This window comes from Sinohyriopsis cumingii, chromosome 1, assembly GCF_028554795.1.
Source record: "Sinohyriopsis cumingii isolate HCF-2022 chromosome 1, ASM2855479v2, whole genome shotgun sequence".
Classification (NCBI taxonomy): domain Eukaryota; kingdom Metazoa; phylum Mollusca; class Bivalvia; order Unionida; family Unionidae; genus Sinohyriopsis; species Sinohyriopsis cumingii.
In genome coordinates, this window is record NC_142961.1 from 13,652,291 (window position 1) to 13,678,612 (window position 26,322).

The 26,322-nt window shown below is 35.5% G+C and overlaps 1 protein-coding gene across 4 annotated transcripts in view; it reads right to left on the bottom strand.

Annotated features, from left to right (window-relative positions):
* Positions 1 to 26,322, bottom strand: part of LOC149806437 (uncharacterized) — a 210,961-nt gene that overhangs the window by 6,282 nt on the left and 178,357 nt on the right. For 2 of the 4 annotated variants that reach the window (XR_016420227.1, XM_089953308.1), the window contains exon 56: positions 8,116 to 8,148. The exons of 1 other annotated variant lie outside the window; for it this stretch is intronic. Coding sequence is in view for 2 of the 3 variants with exons in the window: in XM_089953308.1 (XP_089809434.1) it covers positions 8,116 to 8,148 (33 nt within the window). In the remaining variant the exon portion in view is untranslated. Of the gene's footprint in view, positions 1 to 3,021; positions 3,049 to 8,115; positions 8,149 to 26,322 lie in introns of all 4 variants that reach the window. One more of the 4 variants, XM_089953321.1, reaches the window with a different exon arrangement.

A 26,322-nucleotide genomic window follows, 5' to 3' on the forward strand; every position in this document is an offset into this window, starting at 1 on the left:
CACACTCTAGATGAAGCATAATACAAAACGGAGGCCAATGGTAGCACAAAACTACTGTCACTGACCATACTGTCGGTTAACAAACAAAACAAGCCATTTAATGCATGATATTGGAATACTGGTTTGATATATGTCTAACTGTGATGTAGGCCACATTCAAACATCAAAATTTTGCATGCTGTGGAACACTTGTTTGAATATGTCTAATTGTGATGGAGACCACATTCAAACATCAGAAATTGGCTTGTTGTTGAAATATTGATTTGATATGTGTCTAATTATGATGTATGCCACATTTTCAAACATCAAAATTTGACATTTTCTTGGAATACTGGGTTGAATATGTATAATTGTGATGCAGGCCACATTAATTTATGAGAATTTTACATGTTCTTGGAATACTTGTTTGAATATGTCTGTGATGCAGGCCACATTAATGTATCAAAATTTGAAATGTTCTTGAAATAATGGTTTGTATGTGTCTGATTGTGATGGAGACCACATTCACATATCAGAATTTGACATGTTCTTTGAATACTTGTTTGAATGTCTGATTGTGATGCAGGCCACATTAATGTAACAGAATTTGACATGTCCTTGGAATACTTGTTTGAATATGTCTAATTGTGATGCAGGCCACATTAACGTATCAGAATTTGACATGTCCTTGGAATACTTGTTTGAATATATCTAATTGTGATGCAGGCCACATTAACGTATCAGAAATTGACATGTTTCTTGGAATACTGGTTTGAATATGTCTAATTGTGATGCAGGCCACATTAACATATCAGAATTTGACATGTCCTTGAAATACTTGTTTGAATATATCTAATTGTGATGCAGGCCACATTAACGTATCAGAAATTGACATGTTTCTTGGAATACTGGTGTGAATATATCTGATTGTGATGCAGGCCACATTAATGTATCAGAATTTGACATGTTCTTTGAATACTTGTTTGAATATGTCAGATTGTGATGGAGACCACATTCAAAAGCATGAGAATTTGACTTATTGGAATATTGATTTGATATGTGTCTAATTGTTATGAACGACATGTTCAAACATCAAAATTTGACATGCTGTTGGAATACTGGTTGTTTCTTTTAAGGTTTTTGGCACACAGTATTTTGACTGTTCATACAAAGATAACAAGGTTTGCCATGTTTAAATGTTTCATAGAGCCCTTGGGAAGACTTTGACCCCTTGGATTCCAACCCTTTCCTTGTATTCCAAGAAATAATTTGACACTGCAAATCGTATACAATCACCATTATCTTGCATAGCCAAGTGTCAAAATAAAGTTTTTGTGTATGTAAGAGATACACATAGATAGTTTGCTTTGGTTTGACTAAGCATGCTTTGGAGTTTTTTGCCTGAAAAGCATTTCTGAGCTCTAACAACAAATGGTCAAAAATGTTGTCACCAATTTATTTCCAAATTCTTACTTTGAAATTTTTTCATTTTTTTTACTTTAGGTGTTATTGAGAATCAGGTTTTTTAATTATCTCCATGTCAAAATATTCTTAGTATGCATTAAAATTTATTTATTTATTATATGATTGATTTGTAATTTGCTTATTTCTGCAGTCTTACCATGGACTTTTGCATTAAATTACAAACACCAGTAGCAAGAATCTTAAAGGCACTGTTTAACCACTATACCCATATCTGAAATTTCCCTCAATGACCATAAGCAGGGTTAGGAGTGATTGGTGGTAGGAATGTGGATTAATACAAAGCTTAAACTGACTGGAACCTGAAGATACATTATACAGCTCACATGTGCTCAGCTGTAAAACTGCAGTAATAATTTAATATGTTGGAACATTATCAACAGACATGACTGAAAAATTAGAAATAACACACCAAAACTTTCCATAGCATTTAAATCCATAAATAATAACAAAATGTGTGGAAAAAGCAATTCTGGGTACACCACAGGTGCAGTTTACCCAACATCAGTGCCAAAAGTGCCAATGTTAGCAAATCTAATGAATAAATTCTGACAGTGTAATTGGATAATAAATATATCAGTAAGAGATAATAAATCTATTAGTAATAGCAACCGTCTTAATGTAATTACCTGCTCATGTGTAATGTAATGCATCCTTTATACACCTGTGTATTTTATAAACAAGAGTTACATTTATGTGTGTGTGAAAACTTTGTGTTTTCCTTGTGTTCCCCAAAAATAAACAATTTAAGCTAAGTTGCTCTATTTACAGTGTGGCCCATTATACCTGATAGTTTTGTTCCCACCCCATATGTCTTGTTGATTAACAAAAAGTCTGTGTGTTCATGGTAGAATTACTAAATGACAACTGCAGCTTGGCATGTAATAATAATATTCATTATTCAAGTCATGCAATTTAAAACAAAAATGAAAATGTTTTTAAAAAACTGTGAAAGCTAAAATTTCATTTACACAAAAATCTGATCTAGAAATGTCTAACATGGATATTAAATTGCAAAGGTCAAGTGCTTTGTGATTAACTGTTCTAACCAGGATTATCACCCATAAAAAGTATCAGATGAAAAAGTGAAAATGACTGATAAAACATGAATTTTTTTGCTAAAGTGTTATAAATTCTAATCAGCTGATATACATAATTATTTATGTTTTAAAAAAACACTATTAATATAATATGCCAAGGTCTAGTTAGTTTTTACATAATTATGCTAGCAACTTTGTAATAAACATTCCAAGACCATGCAAGAGGTACATAAAAAAGCCCTCAAAACAAACATAATTTTAATCCCATTATTTAATACAGACATTTCATTGTCTTTAACAGGTTTTGTATAATTAAGCTAAATGAGATTTGTTGTAGATGTAAAGACATGTAAAGGTGAAAGGACAGGCAGCAAAACAACATGCACCCTTCTGCAAACCCAAGGGAGGTAATAACAAATGCCCTGTTTGGGACATGACCAATGAAAATAATCATACCAGTCTAATGGTACAGACAACATTTGGCTTTTTTTGGCACTGGTAGTTGGTGCATAATATTTACCTGAATCTACTGCAGCTTTCTCCTGATCTGAATAGACATATTACATTTAAATGTCTCTTGATTTTAATAGATATATTACATTTAAACATGTCTCTTTATCTCAATAGACATATTGCATTTAAACATATGTCTCTTGGTCTCAATAGACATATTACATTTAAATATATGTTTATGTCTGTGTATGCAGACTTTTCAAAAGAAAAATTGTTCAGCATGATCAAATAGACCAAAATGATAAACAATGTAACAAGCAATATAGAAACAATTCTAGCTTTCTTGCTAATAGCATAAAAGCTTGTACACATAACTCCTTTTTTAAAATAACATAATTCAACAACTGCCACTGACAAACTTCTAGGATGAATGCTCAAGGAACCAAAAATATAGTCCTTCATAATCAGGTGTTCTTTATGAATGGGTCAGATATAAAAATGAAATTAAGAGACATGTTTCATCAATGTTGTCTTTAATATGCAAGTTTCCATCAAATTGATGCATTTCACTGCACTTTTGTAACTCGTGCCAAAATATGATTGCTGATTCCCTTCAATAACTTTCTATTTAAATAATTAAATTTCAGCAAAATTTCTTTCAGGTATTGTTTTTATCCAAGTCTAATAATTTCTGAGCTTTTCATCACAGATCATCTCTTTCCCAGGTAGGTTTAATTCCTAAAAATAAAATTGTGGATTGGAAGTTTCACTTTGCACTAAATAGCTTGGACTGTGCTAATGTGTCATTAAGTGTTATACATACAGTAATTGTTGTGAAAATAATGCTTGAGGTGCGTTATATGAATCTTGCATCATCCACATGAATATTTAAGGATGAGCAGCTCTGACTGTCACATTTATATCTAGTTTTTTTTAAAACTTTCTTGCATAATGAGATATTACTGTATAGTGATTCATCCTTCCATATGTGTACATGAACAAACAATTGTATAACAATATTTGTACATAGACCTTTGTATAACATTTGTACATGGACAGACAACTGTTCAACATTTGTACATAGAAAGGCAATTGTATAACATTTGTACATGGACAGACAACTGTATAACATTTGTACATGGACACTCAGTTGTACAACATTTTTACAAAGGCAACTGTATAACATTTGTACATAGAAAGGCAACTGTATAACATTTGTACATGGACAGTCAACTGTATAACATTTTGTACGTGGACAATCAGTTGTACAACAAAATACTTTCAAGGTATATTATACAAGGCATGTTACTTTGGAAACAAAATCTCACTGGAATTGGGTGGATTGTTGTAAGAAGGATTTCATTCAATGCTTACTTTTTGAATTTTAAGTATGCTGATTCAAAGTTAAGTTAAGAAAATGCAAAGATTAAAAAATGCTTAAAACTTTAGGAAGATAATTCCTTCCAAATCAATGTAAACATTTAGTAACATCACATGATAACTGCTAACTACAGAGATTTATTTTAAGACAGTATGCATTTCTGCCTTGACTACAAGATGATATACTTGACTATGGGGATTACATGTGTTCCAGTGGACACTATTGCCACACTGATGTCACATGACATCATATTACATCATGTAAAATACATTATGCTTTTTCCAGAGTAAAGAGTTCTCCTGTGCTGTTTTCTGGTCAGGTATTGTGCTCTCACCTACAGTTTCAGCACACACACAAGTGACAACACTATAACAGAACAGTTCCCTAGGGATGAGGTACTATAAATAAAATATTAATAATTAATACTAATAATAAAATAGTATTTCCACAAGATAAAACATACTGGTAAAGATAAAGATACTAAAATTCTTTAAAAGGTATTTTTTTTTAAAAGAAAAAGGTAAGAGATATAAAATCCTAAAAATATAGTGTCAAAACTTTTTATATAAATCACACTCTTTTAAAAAGTCCAAGAATTTCTTGGGTGGTATATCATAATTCATATTAATCAAATTCACATTAAAAAAATATCTATCTCTCTTAGGGGTTAGTAAATTCAACTATTTCCATTTCTATCAAATTCTGTGGTTTTGCAGAAATTTATGTTTTATTCAAAGCTTGGATCAGTGAGTATACATCTGATGATATTACTGTCCTTTTGTCCTTATGATGGATCACTTTTCATTAGGTCCTCACTGATGGATCACTTTTCATTAGGTCCTCACCAATGGATCACTTTTCGTTAGGTCCTCACCAATGGATCACTTTTCATTAGGACTATAAATTTGTGATTTGTGGTTTGTAGCAACAACAAAATACAAATAAAATTGTACCCCATGAAAAATGGTACTCCATGAATAACAGTTTTCCATGAAAACTGGTATTCCATGAAAAATGGTACTCCAAGAATAATGGGATCCAAACAATCAATTGTCATTAATACTGTACTGAATTGATAGTGTTCTGTTACAGCTTAGTGAAAGAATTAATATTCAATTACTGTATGACAGAAGACCTGCTGTTTGTACCCCTGTACAATGCACAACCAACTGAAATATTGTATTTATTCAATGCATAATCCCTCCCCCAAAAGGATCAATCTAATAATCAGCCCACCCCCAATAAGAAACCATCTAATAATCAGCCCACCCCATAAGGATCCATCTAATAATCAGCCCACCACTAATAAGGATCCATCTAATAATCAGCCCACCCCATAAGGATCCATCTAATAATCAGCCTACCCCTAATAAGGATCCATCTAATAATCAGCCCACCCCATAAGGATCCATCTAATAATCAGCCCACCCCCAATAAGGATCCATCTAATAATCAGCCTACCCCTAATAAGGATCCATCTAATAATCAGCCCACCCCAACAAAGATCCATCTAATAATCAGCCTACCCCCAACAAGGATCCATCTAATAATCATCAGCCCACCCCATAAGTTTTGATAAAGTTATTTGTCTGACTACAGGCCTTGTCATGGGAGGAATACAGTCCTTGTAAAGTACTGAAAAATCTCTGTCTAGATAGGACTTTTGAAATTTGCAATAAACAGCACAAAGTCTGACCTAATGATGCATAATGGGATACCATACTTAGGTCTACATTTTGTTGGCATAGTTAGGTCTACATTTTGATGGCATAGTTAGGTCTACATTTTGATGGCATACATTTTGATGGCATAGTTAGGTCTACATTTTGATGGCATAGTTAGGTCTACATTTTGATGGCATAGTTAGGTCTACATTTTGATGGCATAGTTAGATCTACATTTTGATGGTATAGTTAGGTCTACATTTTGTTGGCAAAGCTATGATCTACACTGTTTACATTTTGATGGCATATCTAGGTCTACAATATTTATATTTTCATGCATTATCTAGGTCTATAGAGTTTATATTTTGACGGCATATCTAGATCTACACTGTTTACATTTTGATGGCATATCTAGGTCTATACAGTTTACATTTTGATGGCATATATAGGTCTATATTTTGATGGCATATCTAGATCTACACTGTTTACATTTAATGGCATATATAGGTCTATACAGTTTACATTTTGATGGCATATCTAGATCTACACTGTTTACATTTTGATGGCATATATAGGTCTATACAGTTTATATTTAATGGCATATCTAGATCTACACTGTTTATATTTTGATGGTGTGTCTAGATCTACACTGTTTACATTTAATGGCATATCTAGATCTACACTTTACATTTAATGGCATATCTAGGTCTACACTGTTTACATTTTAATGGCATATATAGGTCAATACAGATTATATTTTGATGGCATGTATATATATATATATATATATATATATATATATATATATATATATATATATATATATATATATATATATATATATATATATATATATATGTCTATACTGTTTACATTTAAAGGCATATATATGTCTACACTGTTTACATTTAAAGGTATATCTATGTCTACACTGTTACATGTTGATGGCATATATATGTCTACACTGTTTACATTTAAAGGCATATATATGTCTACACTGTTTACATTTAAAGGCATATATATGTCTACACTTTACATTTAAAGGCATATATATGTCTATACTGTTACATTTTGATGGCATATATATGTCTACATTGTTTAAATTTAATGGCATATCTAGATCTACATAGTTTACATTTTGATGGCAGATATATGTCTACACTGTTTACATTTAAAGGCATATCTATGTTTACACTTACATTTTGATGGCATATATATGTTTACACTTATTACATTTAAAGGCATATCTATGTCTACACTGTTATATTTGGATATCGTCAAGAACAGACTGGTGTACAGTAAAATATAAATCATCCAGACCCATCAAGGGACACAGTTTTTCCAGTCATCTGGATAATCAAACTTTTGTGAAAAACTAGACATATGAATGGATGTATCATCCATGTGACTGTACATTTATCAGCAACTAAGCAAACATTTATATTTTGTACACATCTGGCAGAAAGTTACACACTCTAAAATGCTCTGATGCAATCTCCAGCAAAAAGCTGTTAAGTAATAAGTAATTTTAAGGATTTTGTGGAAAACTGTCATATCAGTTAGGATGGCATGGCTTTCATATTAAATAGGTGGCTAGCAAATTCTAGATTATCAGAGTACAAACTTTCGTCATACAGTAATATTTCATCAAAGTTTTAGTTGAATACAGCTTACCATATATACTCACTTAAAAGACAAGACCAAATGCAAACTGCACAGATCCAGATCTGCCATCACATAAATAATGCATTGGCAGATATGGGTCTGTGCAGTTTGTTAGGAGTAATCAGTAGAATAAACAACATAGACCCTGATCTGCAGGTGCATTATGCTATGGCAGATCAGGATCTTTGTTATTTGCAGTGTGACTCTTCTTATAAGCGAAGTATACATGGTATAAAACTGAAGTCAAATGAATTACAGAAACCTTTCACTCCAAATCATAAAATCATTCATGCCACTGCCATTCTTGCCAAAAGGTAACACAAGACTTTCCATTAAAAGACCAAGCAATAAAAATGACAAACAAGTAATGGCTACAAAGAAATGTATCCATGAGCATAAACTTGGGTATATAGCATGCTGAGAGTAAATAGCTAGCAATGTAGTTCACTACCTAGGTTGTATAACAGTCCATTTGACTTGCTTCCTGAAAGGAAAAATGGGGATGTGAATGGTTGAGCAAAGCAATGCAGTGAACATGGGATTTTTTATGCATCTGAGTGATGTAAGAAAGATAATGATGCCAAATTACACATATTTTGACTACATTTCAGGAAACACATCGCTACACCCAAGTGCATATGGCTTCTGAAATAGATCTATCACATAAACTTGCATATGAGTTGAGTCCAACTGAAAATAATATATACCCTGATCTGCAGTCAAATAATGCATCAGGTCTATGTAAATCTATCTTCTACATAAACCCAAAACTGCTGGTTACTTTACGACGTCATCTTATTCTGTTGGTAAATAAGTGGAAGGAAATAGTATGTCATGCATGAAAAATGGAACAGCATTGGCAGGGACGTGGTAGGATGTACTGTCAAATTATGTGGCATTAATAGTTGGCATCTATTATCTTGATGTATAAAAGCTGTATTTAATGGTACTAAACAGCAATAACCTTTCACCACATGAAACAAAAGATATTAAATAGCTTTCATTTTCTCTCAACTGCAGGTAATAAACGACAAAAATGAGCATGAAAAAATTTTGCATTGGCAGAAAGATTAAGTGTGCAGAGGACAGTGAATAAAGCATTAGCTCATACTACTAGCCTAAGGACTGGTAATTGGACTCAAAACTGGTATCAATACTACAGCATTAGCTCATACTACAACAAGGACTGGTTAATTGGACTCAAAACTGGTATCAATAATAAAGCATTAGCTCCTACTGCAACAAGGACTGGTTAATTGGACTCAAAAATGGTATCAATAATAAAGCATTAGCTCATACTGCAACAAGGACTGGTTAATTGGACTCAAAACTGGTATCAATAATAAAGCATTAGCTCATACTACTAGCCTAAGGACTGGTAATTGGACTCAAAGCTGGTATCAATACTACAGCATTAGCTCATACTACAACAAGGACTGGTTAATTGGACTCAAAACTGGTATCAATAATAAGGCATTAGCTCATACTGCAACAAGGACTGGTTAATTGGACTCAAAACTGGATCAATAATAAAGCATTAGCTCATACTACTAGCCTAAGGACTGGTAATTGGACTCAAAACTGGTATCAATACTACAGCATTAGCTCATACTACAACAAGGACTGGTTAATTGGACTCAAAACTGGTATCAATAATAAAGCATTAGCTCATACTGCAACAAGGACTGGTTAAATGGACTCAAAACTGGTATCAATAATAAAGCATTAGCTCATACTGCAACAAGGACTGGTTAATTGGACTTAAAGCTTGTATCAATAATAAAGCATTAGCTCATATTACAACAAGGACTAGTTAAATGGACTTAAAACTGTTATCAATAATAAAGTATTAGCTCGTACTACAACAAGGACTGGTTAATTGGACTAAAAACTGGTATCAATAATAAAGCATTAGCTCATACTACAAGCCTAAGGACTGATAATTTGACTCAAAACTGGTGTCAATACTAAAGCATTAGCACATACTGCAACAAGGGCTGGTTAATTTGACTCAAAACTGGTATAAATACTAAAGCATTAGCTCATACAACAACAAGGACTGGTTTAATAGACTCAAAACTGGTATCAATAATAAAGCATTAGCTCATACTACAACAAGGACTGGTTAAATGAACTCAAAACTGGTATCAATACTAAAGCATTAGCTCATATTACAATATGGACTGGTTAATTGGACTCACAACTGGTATCAATAATAAAGTATTAGCTCATACTACAACAAGGACTGGTTAAATGGACTCAAAACTGGTATCAATAATAAAGCATTAGCTCATACTAAAAGCCTAAGGACTGATGATTGGACTCAAAACTGGTATCAATACTAAAGCATTAGCTCATTCAACAACATGGACTGGTTAATTTGACTCAAAACTGGTATCAATACTAAAGCATTAGCTCAGACTACAACAAGGACTGGTTAAATGGACTTAAAACTGTTCTCAATAATAAAGTATTAGCTCAGACTACAACAAGGACTGGTTAAATGGACTCAAAACTGGTATCAATAATAAAGCATTAGCTCATACTATAACAAGGACTGGTTAATTGGACTTAAAACTGGTATCAATAATAAAGTATTAGCTCATACTAGAACAAGGACCGGTTAATTGGACTTAAAACTGTTATCAATAATAAAGTATTAGCTCATACTACAACAAGGACTGGTAATTGGACTCAAAACTGGTATCAATACTAAAGCATTAGCTCATACTACAACAAGGACTGGTTAAATGGACTCAAAACTGGTATCAATAATAAAGCATTAGCTCATACTACAAGCCTAAGGACTGATAATTGGACTCAAAACTGGTATCAATACTAAAGCATTAGCTCATACAACAAGGACTGGTTAATTTGACTCAAAACTGGTATCAATACTAAAGCATTAGCTCATACTACAACAAGGACTGGTTAAATGGACTCAAAACTGGTATCAATACTAAAGCATTAGCTCATACAACAAGGACTGGTTAATTTGACTCAAAACTGTTATCAATACTAAAGCATTAGCTCATACTACAACAAGGACTGGCTAAATGGACTCTAAACTGGAATCAATAATAAAGCATTAGCTCACACTACAGCAAGGACTGGTTAAATGGACTCGAAACTGGTATCAATAATAAAACATTAGCTCATACAACAAGTAGGACTGATTAATTGGACTCAAAACTGATATGAATAAGAAAGGATTAGCTCATACTACTAGGACTGATTAATTGGACTCAAAACTGGTATCAATAATAAAGCACTAGTTCATACTACAACAAGGACCGGTTAATTGGACTCAAAACTGGTATCAATAATAAAACATTAGCTCATATTACAACAAGGACTGGTTAACTGGACTTAAAACTGGTATCAATACTAAAGCATTAGTTCATACAACAACAAGGACTGGTTAATTGGATTCAAAACTGGTATCAATCATAGAACATTAGCTCATATTACAACAAGGACTAGTTAACTGGACTTAAAACTGGTATCAATAATAAAGCATAGCTCATACAACAACAAGGACTGGTTAATTGGACTCAAAACTGGTATCAATACTAAAGCATTAGCTCATATACAACAAGGACTGGTTAACTGGACTTAAAACTGGTATCAATACTAAAGCATTAGTTCATACAACAACAAGGACTGGTTAATTGGACTCAAAACCGGTATCAATACTAAAGCATTAGCTCATACAACAACAAGGACTTGTTAACTGGACTCAAAACTGGTATCAATACTAAAGCATTAGCTCATGCAACAACAGGGACTGGTTAAATGGACTCAAAACTGGTATCAATACTAAAGCATTAGCTCATACAACAACAAGGACTTGTTAATTGGACTCAAAACTGGTGTCAATTATCAGTCTCATTATACTTATAAAAATTTCTTTAGGCAAGTGCAGAAAGAGAATGGGAGGTCCACATCAAATTACATGTACCACAAGACCCTTTTCCATGACACCACAGTGCACCACACTATCCTACATTGTACCACAAGACCCTTTTCCATGACACCATAGTGCACCACACTATCCTACATTGTACCACAAGACCCTTTTCCATCACACCACAGTGCACCACACTATCCTACATTGTACCACAAGACCCTTTTCCATCACACCATAGTGCACCACACTATCCTACATTGTACCACAAGACCCTTTTCCATGACACCACAGTGCACCACACTATCCTACATTGTACCACAAGACTCTTTTCCATGACACCATAGTGCACCACACTATCCTACATTGTACCACAAGACCCTTTTCCATGACACCATAGTGCACCACACTATCCTACATTGTACCACAAGACCCTTTTCCATGACACCATAGTGCACCACACTATCCTACATTGTACCACAAGACCCTTTTCCATGACACCATAGTGCACCACACTATCCTACATTGTACCACAAGACCCTTTTCCATGACACCACAGTGCACCACACTATCCTACATTGTACCACAAGTCCCTTTTCCATGACACCACAGTGCACCACACTATCCTACATTGTACCACAAGTCCCTTTTCCATCACACCATAGTGCACCACACTATCCTACATTGTACCACAAGACCCTTTTCCATGACACCATAGTGCACCACACTAAACTACATTGTACCACAAGACCCTTTTCCATCACACCATAGTGCACCACACTATCCTACATTGTACCACAAGACCCTTTTCCATCACACCATAGTGCACCACACTATCCTACATTGTACCACAAGACCCTTTTCCATGACACCATAGTGCACCACACTATCCTACATTGTACCACAATTCCTTTTTCCATGACACCATAGTGCACCACACTATCCTACATTGTACCACAAGACCCTTTTCCATGACACCATAGTGCACCACACTATCCTACATTGTACCACAAGACCCTTTTCCATGACACCATAGTGCACCACACTATTTTACATGTACCACAAGACCCTTTTCCATGACACCATAGTGCACCACACTATCCTACATTGTACCACAAGTCCCTTTTCCATGACACCATAGTGCACCACACTATCCTACATTGTACCACAAGACCCTTTTCCATGACACCATAGTGCACCACACTATCCTACATTGTACCACAAGACCCTTTTCCATCACACCATAGTACACCACACTATCCTACATTGTACCACAAGACCCTTTTCCATGACACCATAGTGCACCACACTATCCTACATTGTACCACAAGACCTTTTTCCATGACACCATAGTGCACCAAACTATCCTACATTGTACCACAAGACCCTTTTCCATCACACCATAGTGCACCACACTATCCTACATTGTACCACAAGACCCTTTTCCATGACACCATAGTGCACCACACTATCCTACATGTACCACAAGACCCTTTTCCATGACACCATAGTGCACCACACTATCCTACATTGTACCACAAGACCCTTTTCCATGACACCATAGTGCACCACACTATCCTACATTGTACCACAAGACCCTTTTCCATGACACCATAGTGCACCACACTATCCTACATTGTACCACAAGTCCTTTTTCCATGACACCATAGTGCACCACACTATCCTACATTGTACCACAAGTCCTTTTTCCATGACACCATAGTGCACCACGCTATCCTACATGTACCACAAGACCCTTTTCCATGACACCATAGTGCACCACACTATCCTACATGTACCACAAGACCTTTTCCATGACACCATAGTGCACCACACTATCCTACATTGTACCACAAGTCCTTTTTCCATGACACCATAGTGCACCACACTATCCTACATTGTACCACAAGACCCTTTTCCATGACACCATAGTGCACCACACTATCCTACATTGTACCACAAGACCCTTTTCCATGACACCATAGTGCACCACACTATCCTACATTGTACCACAAGACCCTTTTCCATGACACCACAGTGCACCACACTATCCTACATTGTACCACAAGACCCTTTTCCATGACACCATAGTGCACCACACTATCCTACATTGTACCACAAGACCCTTTTCCATGACACCATAGTGCACCACACTATCCTACATTGTACCACAAGACCCTTTTCCATGACACCACAGTGCACCACACTATCCTACATTGTACCACAAGTCCCTTTTCCATGACACCACAGTGCACCACACTATCCTACATTGTACCACAAGTCCCTTTTCCATCACACCATAGTGCACCACACTATCCTACATTGTACCACAAGACCCTTTTCCATCACACCATAGTGCACCACACTAAATTACATTGTACCACAAGACCCTTTTCCATCACACCATAGTGCACCACACTATCCTACATTGTACCACAAGACCCTTTTCCATCACACCATAGTGCACCACACTATCCTACATTGTACCACAAGACCCTTTTCCATGACACCATAGTGCACCACACTATCCTACATTGTACCACAAGTCCTTTTTCCATGACACCATAGTGCACCACACTATCCTACATTGTACCACAAGACCCTTTTCCATCACACCATAGTGCACCACACTATCCTACATGTACCACAAGACCCTTTTCCATGACACCATAGTGCACCACACTATCCTACATTGTACCACAAGTCCCTTTTCCATGACACCATAGTGCACCACACTATCCTACATTGTACCACAAGACCCTTTTCCATCACACCATAGTGCACCACACTATCCTACATTGTACCACAAGACCCTTTTCCATGACACCATAGTGCACCACACTATCCTACATTGTACCACAAGACCCTTTTCCATGACACCATAGTGCACCACACTATCCTACATTGTACCACAAGACCCTTTTCCATGACTCCATAGTGCACCACACTATCCTACATTGTACCACAAGACCCTTTTCCATGACACCATAGTGCACCACACTATCCTACATTGTACCACAAGACCCTTTTCCATGACACCATAGTGCACCACACTATCCTACATGTACCGCATGACCCTTTTCCATGACACCATAGTGCACCACACTATCCTACATTGTACCACAAGACCCTTTTCCATGACACCATAGTGCACCACACTATCCTACATTGTACCACAAGACCCTTTTCCATGACACCATAGTGCACCACACTATCCTACATTGTACCACAAGACCCTTTTCCATGACACCATAGTGCACCACACTATCCTACATTGTACCACAAGACCCTTTTCCATGACACCATAGTGCACCACACTATCCTACATTGTACCACAAGTCCTTTTTCCATGACACCATAGTGCACCACACTATCCTACATTGTACCACAAGTCCTTTTTCCATGACACCATAGTGCACCACGCTATCCTACATGTACCACAAGACCCTTTTCCATGACACCATAGTGCACCACACTATCCTACATGTACCACAAGACCTTTTCCATGACACCATAGTGCACCACACTATCCTACATTGTACCACAAGTCCTTTTTCCATGACACCATAGTGCACCACACTATCCTACATTGTACCACAAGACCCTTTTCCATGACACCATAGTGCACCACACTATCCTACATTGTACCACAAGACCCTTTTCCATGACACCATAGTGCACCACACTATCCTACATTGTACCACAAGACCCTTTTCCATCACACCATAGTACACCACACTATCCTACATTGTACCACAAGACCCTTTTCCATGACACCATAGTGCACCACACTATCCTACATTGTACCACAAGTCCTTTTTCCATGACACCATAGTGCACCACACTATCCTACATTGTACCACAAGACTCTTTTCCATGACACCATAGTGCACCAAACTATCCTACATTGTACCACAAGACCCTTTTCCATGACACCATAGTGCACCACACTATCCTACAATGTACCACAAGACTCTTTTCCATGACACCATAGTGCACCACACTATCCTACATGTACCACATGACCCTTTTCCATGACACCATAGTGCACCACACTATCCTACATTGTACCACAAGACCCTTTTCCATGACACCATAGTGCACCACACTATCCTACATTCTACCACAAGACCCTTTTCCATGACACCATAGTGCACCACACTATCCTACATTGTACCACAAGGCCTTTTTCCATTCATCGTAGTACACTACACAATCCTACATTGTATCACACGAACTTTTTTACATGATACAATGGAATTAGGCTTTCTTTATTCCTTTCAATATTTTTTAATAAAACCTCTTATATTGATTTTTCATTCAATGCTATGTTATTAAAGACAGGGACAGTCAGTTACATTGATATTTCTTTGCATGCCATATTATTAAAGATGGGGACAGTCAGTTTCTTGGATTTTTCATTCCATGCCATATTATTAAATATGGGGACAGTCAGTTCCTTTGATTTTTCATTATATGCCATAATATTGAAGACAGGGATGGTCAGTTCTATTCATTTTTCATTCCAAGCCATATTATTAAAGATAGGGATGGTCAGTTCTATTCATTTCTCATTCCATGCCATATTATTAAAGATGGGGACAGTCAGTTCCTTTGATTTTTCATTCCATGCCATATTATTAAAGACAGGGATGGTCAGTTCTATTAATTTTTCATTATATGCCATAATATTAAAGACAGGGATGGTCAGTTCTATTCATTTCTCATTCCATGCCATATTATTAAAGATGGGGACAGTCAGTTCCTTTGATTTTTTATTCCATGCCATATTATTAAAGACAGGGATGGTCAGTTCTATTAATTTTTCATTATATGCCATAATATTAAAGACAGGGATGGTCAGTTCTATTTATTTCTCATTCCATGCCATATTATTAAAAATGGGGACAGTCAGTTTCTTTGATTTTTCATTCCATGCCATATTATGAAAGATGGGGACAGTCAGTTTCTTGGATTTTTCATTCCATGCCATATTATTAAAGATGGAGAGAGTCAGTTCCTTTGATTTTTCATTCCATGCCATGTTATTAAAGACATGGATGGTCAGTTCTATTCATTTTTCATTACATGCCATAATATTAAAGACAGGGATGGTCAGTTCTATTAATTTTTCATTCCATGCCACATTGACAGTCAGTTGCCAATCATTGCTGGTCTACAGTAGCATCAAGGAGACAATACTCAAGCATTTGTAAGCTTTGCTCATATTTCTCTCAATAAGACCATACAAGTCCATTTCTTTTCTCAACAGGACCATACTAGTCCATTTTTTTCTTATGCAAAGATAATTTGTCAAATTTGAGTATAAATATGCACCATGACTATGACACATAATCTATGAAAGAGACAATGGAAGTTTATCAATGCTGGGTCAAAAGTGAATGGAATTCTCTGCTTTCATTAGTTGAGAGCATACCAGGTTATTGATTTTGTAACATAAAGCTTCCATTGTTGCAATAAAGCAAACTGTTGTCGCAGAGTATTATTCATAAGAAATGTCATGACAGTACGATGTCTTCCTAAAACAGTCATTACCTAACTTCGTATAGATAATAAAATTGTACACTCATATCAACTGATTAACTGAGTTTTTTTATTAATTGCTCCAGCTCTAACTACAGCTAACAAAGTCAAACCCATCACCTGACTCACAAAACTCAAAATCCCATAAAATGTCACACACTTCACCAAAATTTGCCATAAAACTGAAATTCCTACAAAATGTCACACCCATCACCAAAATCTGTCACAAAATGGAAAGCCCATAAAAAATCACACCCATCACCATAATCTGTCACAAAACTAAAAGCCCCATAAAAGGTCACACCCATCATCAACATCTCACACCCATCACCAATATCTGACTGTCACAAAACTGAAAGACCCATAAAAGTCACACCCATCATCAACATCTCACACCCATCATCAAAATCTGTCACAAAACTGAAATCCCCATAAAATGTCACACCCATCACCAATATCTGACTGTCACAAAACTGAAAGCCTCATAAAAATCACACCCATCATCAACATCTCACACCCGTCACCAAAATCTGCCATAAAACTAAAAGCCCCATAAAAGGTCACACCCATCATGAACATCTCACACCCATCACCATAATCTGAATGTCGTAAAACTGAAAGCCCCATAAAAAAAATCACACCCATCATCAACATCTCACACCCATCACCAAAATCTGTCACAAAACTGAAATCCCATAAAATGTCACACCCATCACCAAATTCTGCCATAAAACTGAAAGCCCATAAAAAATCACACCCATCATCAACATCTCACACCCATCACCAATATCTGAATGTCGTAAAACTGAAAGCCCCTTAAAAAATCAGAAAGTTATTTCCATAAAACACCTGAATGTTCATAATAGTCGTCATGAATCACTGTCTCCAATCTTAGGGATCATACTAATACCAGAATGATGGAGAAACCCATTGTTAAGCAGCCACCTATGCAAAATGGCCAAACTGGTTTCTTAACACAGATAACCTTTGAATGGAGAATGCATGTAATTATCAAAGTTGGTTCCTGTACAAATATCAAACGTTAACAAGTATTATTATTTATCATTATGGTATTATTATTTATCATTATGGTATTTTTGTTTTCATTCTTCTGGTTATTACTTATTTTAAAGCAAATCTTCAATCTATATTGCAAAATATTTCAGAGAATGTTGAAATTGTTTTTATTGGAACATTTTAGGCATACGGCACAAAATCCTATTCAAGGAATTCACTTATCATTCATAAATTTCTGGGGGAGAAGGGTTTAATTGATAGATTTCTTTAATTTTTCTCTCAATCTGTTTTGATGCAGTATATTTTTGCTCTTATCTATGTATGGCAAGGAGGTAGCTATCTCAGCTTTTTGTAAGTTTCAATTTATTTTGGCTGTCTCAGAAGTAAGAGACCTAGACCAAATACAGAAAGTGTCAACCTAATGATTCCTTGATCACTTGTGTTCCAAGATTTGTGATGCCCTTTAAGTTGAAATACTGTTCCCATCTATTTATCAAATATGCAAGAGTTTTCATCCTCCATTTTGTGTTCTTGTAAAAATTATAGGAAGAGTGTTCATTTAAAATTTTGAGCCAGTAGAATATTTTATATGAAATAGTGACTTCAATGTTGTTTCATCATCTACTATATGAAATAGTGACCTCAGTATTGGTCAATCATCTATTATATGAAATAGTGACCTCAATATTGGTTCATCATCTACTATATGAAATAGTGACCTCAATATTGGTCCATCATCTACTATATGAAATAGTGACCTTAATATTTGTCCATCATCTACTATATGAAATAGTGACCTCAGTGTTGGTCCATCATCTACCATATGAAATAGTGACCTCAATGTTGGTCAATTGTCTACTATATGAAATAGTGACCTCAATGTTGGTCCATCATCTACTATATGAAATGGTGACCTCAACGTTGGTCCATCATCTACTATATGAAATAGTGTCTTCAATGTTGGTCAATTGTCAGCTATATGAAATAGTGACCTCAATATTGGTCCATCATCTACCATAAGAAATAGTGACCTCAGTGTTGGTCCATCATCTACCATATGAAATAGTGACCTCAATGTTGGTCCATCATCTACTGTATGAAATGGTGACCTCAATATTGGTCCATCATCCACTATATGAAATGGTGACCTCAATATTGGTCCATCATCTACTATATGAAATAGTTACCTCAATGTTGGTCAATTGTCTACTATATGAAATAGTGACCTCAATGTTGGTCCATCATCTACTATATGAAATGGTGACCTCAATATTGGTCCATCATCTACTATATGAAATAGTGACCTCAATATTGGTCTATCATCTACTGTATGAAATAGTGACCTCAATATTGGTCCATCATCTACTATATGAAATAGTGACCTCAATGTTGGTCCATCATCTACAATATGAAATAGTGACCTCAATGTTGGTCAATTGTCCACTATATGAAATAGTGACCTCAATGTTGGTCCATCATCTGCTATATGAAATAGTGACCTCAATGTTGGTCCATCATCTACTATATGAAATGGTTACCTCGATATTGGTCCATCATCTACTATATGAAATAGTGATCTCAGTATTGGTCCATCATCTACCATATGAAATGGTGACCTCAATGTTGGTCCATCATCCACTATATGAAATAGTGACCTCAATGTTGGTCCATCATCTACTTTATGAAATAGTGACCTCAGTGTTGGTCCATCATCTACTTCATGTAATAGTGATCACAGTATTGGTCCATCATCTACCATATGAAATGGTGACCTCAATGTTGGTCCATCATCCACTATATGAAATAGTGACCTCAATATTGGTCCATCATCTACTATATGAATTGGTGACCTCAATGTTGGTCCATCATCTACTATATGAAATAGTGACCTCAATATTGGTCAATTGTCTGCTATATGAAATAGTGACTTCAATGTTGGTCAATTGTCAGCTATATGAAATAGTGACCTCGATATTGGTCCATCATCTACCATATGAAATAGTGACCTCAGTGTTGGTCCATCATCTACCATATGAAATAGTGGCCTCAATATTGGTCCATCATCTACTATATGAAATGGTGACCTCAATATTGGTCCATCATCTACTATATGAAATGGTGACCTCAATATTGGTCCATCATCTACTATATGAAATGGTGACCTCAATATTGGTCCATCATCTACTAAATGAAATAGTGACCTCAATATTGGTCCATCATCTACTACATGAAATGGCAACCTCAATGTTGGTCCATCATCTACTATATGAAATGACGACCTCAATATTGGTCCATCATCTACTCTATGAAATAGTGACCTCAATGTTGGTCAATTGTCTACTATATGAAATAGTAACCTCAATGTTGGTCCATCATCTACTATATGAAATAGTGACCTCAATATTGGTCCATCATCTACTATATGAAATGGTGACCTCAATATTGGTCCATCATCTACTATATGAAATAGTGACCTCAATGTTGGTCAATTGTCTACTATATGAAATAGTAACCTCAATGTTGGTCCATCATCTACTATATGAAATAGTGACCTCAATATTGGTCCATCATCTACTATATGAAATGGTGACCTCAATATTGGTCCATCATCTACTATATGAAATAGTGACCTCAATGTTGGTCAATTGTCTACTATATGAAATAGTGACCTCAATGTTGGTCCATCATCTACTATATGAAATAGTGACCTCAATATTGGTCCATCATCTACTATATGAAATAGTGACCTCAATGTTGGTCAATTGTCTACTATATGAAATAGTGACCTCAATGTTGGTCCATCATCTACTATATGAAATTGTGACCTCAATATTGGTCCATCATCTACTATATGAAATAGTGACCTCAATGTTGGTCCATCATCTACTATATGAAATGGCGACCTCAACATTGGTCCATCATCTACTATATGAAATGGAGACCTCGGTATTGGTCCATCATCTACTATATGAAATGGCAACCTCAACATTGGTCCATCATCTACTATAAGAAATAGTGACCTCAACATTGGTCCATCATCTACTATATGAAATAGTGACCTCAGTGTTGGTCCATCATATACTCATGGATTAAAAGGAGTAACCTCATGACAAGATGTCTGTTAAAAATTTTGTCTTAAACATGGCTGGATATGAATGAGCATCTTGTATGTACATGATGACCATCTGTTCATTTTTCTCAGACTATAATGCATTTTGTGCATACACATTTTAACAGACTGTTTCTTACTAGCAGGGTTTTTTCCTTACAATAATTTGGGGCCACAAAAGCTCAGTAGGTACAGCATTAGATTCCTAATCCTAGGGTCACAGGTTTGATACCTGATCAGACCAGCCCACGTTTGCTGCATGAATGTTTCCTTCAGAATGGCACAAAGCTACCATTTCCTCAACAAAATATAGCCAATAATGTGTCAAAAGTGACATGAAAATCAACAAAGCAAACTAAATCATCCTTAAAATAATTACAATCCACCCATGCAACGGAAATGAGCACAGTCTTCAAACTAAATCATCCTGACAATAATTACAATCCACCCATCCAACAAAAATGAACACAGTCTTCAAACTAAATCATCCTGACAATAATTACAATCCACCCATCCAACAGAAAAGAGCAGTCTTCAAACTAATCCATCCTGACAATAATTACAATCCACCCAGCCAATGGAAATGAGCACAGCCTTCAAACTAAACCATTCTGACAATAATTACAATCCACCCATCCAATGGAAATGAGCACAGTCTTCAAACTAAATCATCCTGACAATAATTACAATCCGCCCATCCAATGGAAATGAGCACAGCCTTCAAACTAAACATCCTGACAATAATGACAATCCACCCATCCAATGGAAATGAGCACAGCCTTCAAACTAAACCATTCTGACAATAATTACAATCCACCCATCCAATGGAAATGAGCACAGTCTTCAAACTAAATCATCCTGACAATAATTACAATCCACCCATCCAACAAAAATGAGCACAGTCTTCAAACTAAATCATCCTGACAATAATTACAATACACCCATCCAACAGAAAAGAGCAGTCTTCAAACCAATCCATCCTGACAATAATTACAATCCACCCAGCCAATGAAAATGAGCACAGCCTTCAAACTAAATCATTCTGACAATGATTATAATCCACCCATCCAATGGAAATGAGCACTGTCTTCAAACTAAACCATCCTGACAATAATTACAATCCACCCATCCAATGGAAATGAGCACAGCCTTCAAACTAAACCATTCTGACAATAATTACAATCCACCCATCCAATGGAAATGAGCACAGTCTTCAAACTAAATCATCCTGACAATAATTACAATCCACCCATCCAAAAGAAATGAGCACTGTCTTCAAACTAAATCATCCTGACAATAATTACAATCCACCATCCAATGGAAATGAGCAGTCTTCAAATTAAATCATCCAGGACAATAATTACAATCCACCCATCCAATGGAAATGAGCACAGCCTTCAAACTAAACATCCTGACAATGATTACAATCCACCCATCTAATGGAAATGAGCACAGCCTTCAAACATTCTGACAATAATTTTAATCCACCCATCCAAAAGAAATGAGCACTGTCTTCAAACTAAATCATCCTGACAATAATTACAATCCACCCATCCAATGGAAATGAGCACAGCCTTCACACTAAATCATTCTGACAATGATTACAATCCACCCATCCAATGGAAATGAGCACAGCCTTCAAACTAAATCATTCTGACAATAATTACAATCCACCCATCCAATGGAAATGAGCACAGCCTTCAAACTAAATCATTCTGACAATAATTACAATACACCCATCCAATGGAAATGAGCACTGTCTTCAAACTAAATCATCCTGACAATAATTACAATCCACCCATCCAATGGAAATGAGCAGTCTTCAAATTAAATCATCCTGACAATAATTACAATCCACCCATCCAATGGAAATGAGCACAACCTTCAAACTAAACATCCTGACAATGATTACAATCCACCCATCCAATGGAAATGAGCACAGCCTTCAAACTAAACATCCTGACAATGATTACAATCCACCCATCCAATGGAAATGAGCACAGTCTTCAAACTAAATCATCCTGACAATAATTACAATCCACCCATCCAATGGAAATGAGCACAGCCTTCAAACTAAACATCCTGACAATGATTACAATCCACCCATCCAAAGGAAATGAGCACAGCCTTCAAACTAAACCATTCTGACAATAATTACAATCCACCCATCCAATGGAAATGAGCACTGTCTTCAAACTAAACCATTCTGACAATAATTACAATCCACCCATCCAATGGAAATGAGCACAGCCTTCAAACTAAATCATTCTGACAATAATTACAATCCACCCATCCAATGGAAATGAGCACAGCCTTCAAACTAAATCATTCTGACAATAATTACAATCCACCCATCCAATGGAAATGAGCACAGCCTTCAAACTAAATCATTCTGACAATGATTATAATCCACCCATCCAATGGAAATGAGCACTGTCTTCAAACTAAATCATTCTGATAATAATTACAATCCACCCATCCAATGGAAATGAGCACTGTCTTCAAACTAAATAATCCTGATAATAATTACAATCCACCCATCCAATGGAAATGAGCACAGCCTTCAAACTAAACCATTCTGACAATAATTACAATCCACGCATCCAATGGAAATGAGCAGTCATAAAGTGGTGTTTGTTCTTTTCTGCATTATATACAATATGTAGATAGAACTTACTGCAGTATTGAGTACCAACCTATTATTATGTGGTAAACACAGGTAGAAATTGTTTAATAGGTTAAAATGTGTAACTAAAGCAAATTGAGAGTGGAATTAATTCTCTATTAATTGTTTCTGATGAATATATTTAGTATGTCTTCAGCACACAAACACCCAACAACAAGTAGTTGAAGGGCTATAAGAATGATGATTTAGCCAACCAGTTAATATTAGAAGCAATGTTTTGGCTTTTTTCAATTTGAACAAAAATGGAGGCATTAGCCAATTTCATGTTACACTGACAGTTTGACTTGCGTACAGTAAATACAAGACATGCTTACACATCAGTTTACTGACATATCTGTACCTACGAATAAACAACATCTTTCGTTGGAAAATAAATGCTTCATATGTACAGTTGACAGCCTCAAGTGACCACTTAAGGCAGCAAGAAACCACTGTTTGGTCAGGAAGCAGCTGGCCCCTGACCACAGAAAGCAAGTGACTCTTTAATCAATATTTTAAAAGAGGAAATTCCATTGGAAGTGAGGGGGTGAGAATGGTCACTGAAATTACACTTGGTGACCATTAAATAAAGGTGACAGAGTAGGTTTGTATAGTTAAATTATACTAGGTGACCATTAAATAAAGGTGGCAGAGTAGGTTTGTATAGTTAAATTACACTAGGTGACCATTAAATAAAGGTGACAGAATAGGTTTGTATAGTTAAATTACACTAGGTGACCATTAAATAAAGGTGACAGAGTAGGTTTGTATAGTTAAATTACACTAGGTGACCATTAAATAAAGGTGACAGAGTAGGTTTGTATAGTTAAATTACACTAGGTGACCATTAAATAAAGGTGACAGAGTAGGTTTGTATAGTTAAATTACACTAGGTGACCATTAAATAAAGGTGACAGAGTAGGTTTGTATAGTTAAATTACACTAGGTGACCATTAAATAAACATGACAGAGTAAGTTTGTATAGTTAAATTACACTAGGTGACCATTAAATAAAGGTGACAGAGTACGTTTGTATAGTTAAATTACACTAGGTGACCATTAAATAAAGGTGACAGAGTAGGTTTGTATAGTTAAATTATACTAGGTGACCATTAAATAAACGTGACAGAGTAGATTTGTAAAGCTAAATTCAGTATATAGCAGATTATCATTCTTGTCAATACAGAGATAATATTTGCTTGAAAGAAGATATATTTCATCGAGTGTGTGAAAATACACAAGTTTTTTGTCTATCAGATGAAATATATCCATTATTCACTTGGAGCAAGCAAATTTTCTTTTTATGCTCAAACATATTGGTTAACAACATGTATAATAGATTGAAGCAGCCGATTTCTTAGTGTATCCACGCCATAATGTAAGTAGTTTATTATCTACTGTGTTTTGTCTTTAGTCACATGGAAATATCAGCAGTAACATGTCTCTTTCCCAATTCAAGGTAAAACAGCACACAACAAATAATGAAGAAAGAGCATATCCTACTATTCGTCTGAATGCAAGGTTGCCATACTTGCCACTAGACCACACAAGCATTTAAAATTAACATTCTTGATCATAATGTTATCAACATGGCAGTGAAAAAGTATATCTGGTATTTCACTCCAATGAATTACCAAAATTATTTCCCCCGGAAAATCCAGTTAAGTCATGGCTTAAAATAAATGGTAGATTACCATTACTGTCAATATCAGTATGTTGTGAGGTTAATCCAAAAGATGGTAGACACCTTATCCAGTGAGTTATGTCTAAAAACAATCTACTGCAGGTCTGATCTTTGGGAATTTTTATTGGACAAAACAGAAAGGCTTTTTATGGAACTTCAGATACTGGTACATGCATCGTAATTCTAAATATTGGAAGCATGCTTCCAGATATGCATGTATCATAATTCTAAATATTGGAAGCATACTTCAGATACTGGTACATGTACCATAATTCTAAATATTGGAAGCATACTTCAGATACTGGTACATGTATCATAATTCTAAATATTGGAAGCATACTTCAGATATGCATGTATCATAATTCTAAATATTGGAAGCATACTTCAGATACTGGTACATGTATCATAATTCTAAATATTGGAAGCATACTTCAGATACTGGTACATGTATCGTAATTCTAAATATTGGAAGCATACTTCCAGATATGCATGTATCATAATTCTAAATATTGGAAGCATACTTCAGATACTGGTACATGTATCATAATTCTAAATATTGGAAGCATACTTCAGATACTGGTACATGTATCATAATTCTAAATATTGGAAGCATACTTCTAGATATGCATGTATCATAATTCTAAATATTGGAAGCATACTTCAGATACTGGTACATGTATCGTAATTCTAAATATTGGAAGCATACTTCAGATACTGGTACATGTATCATAA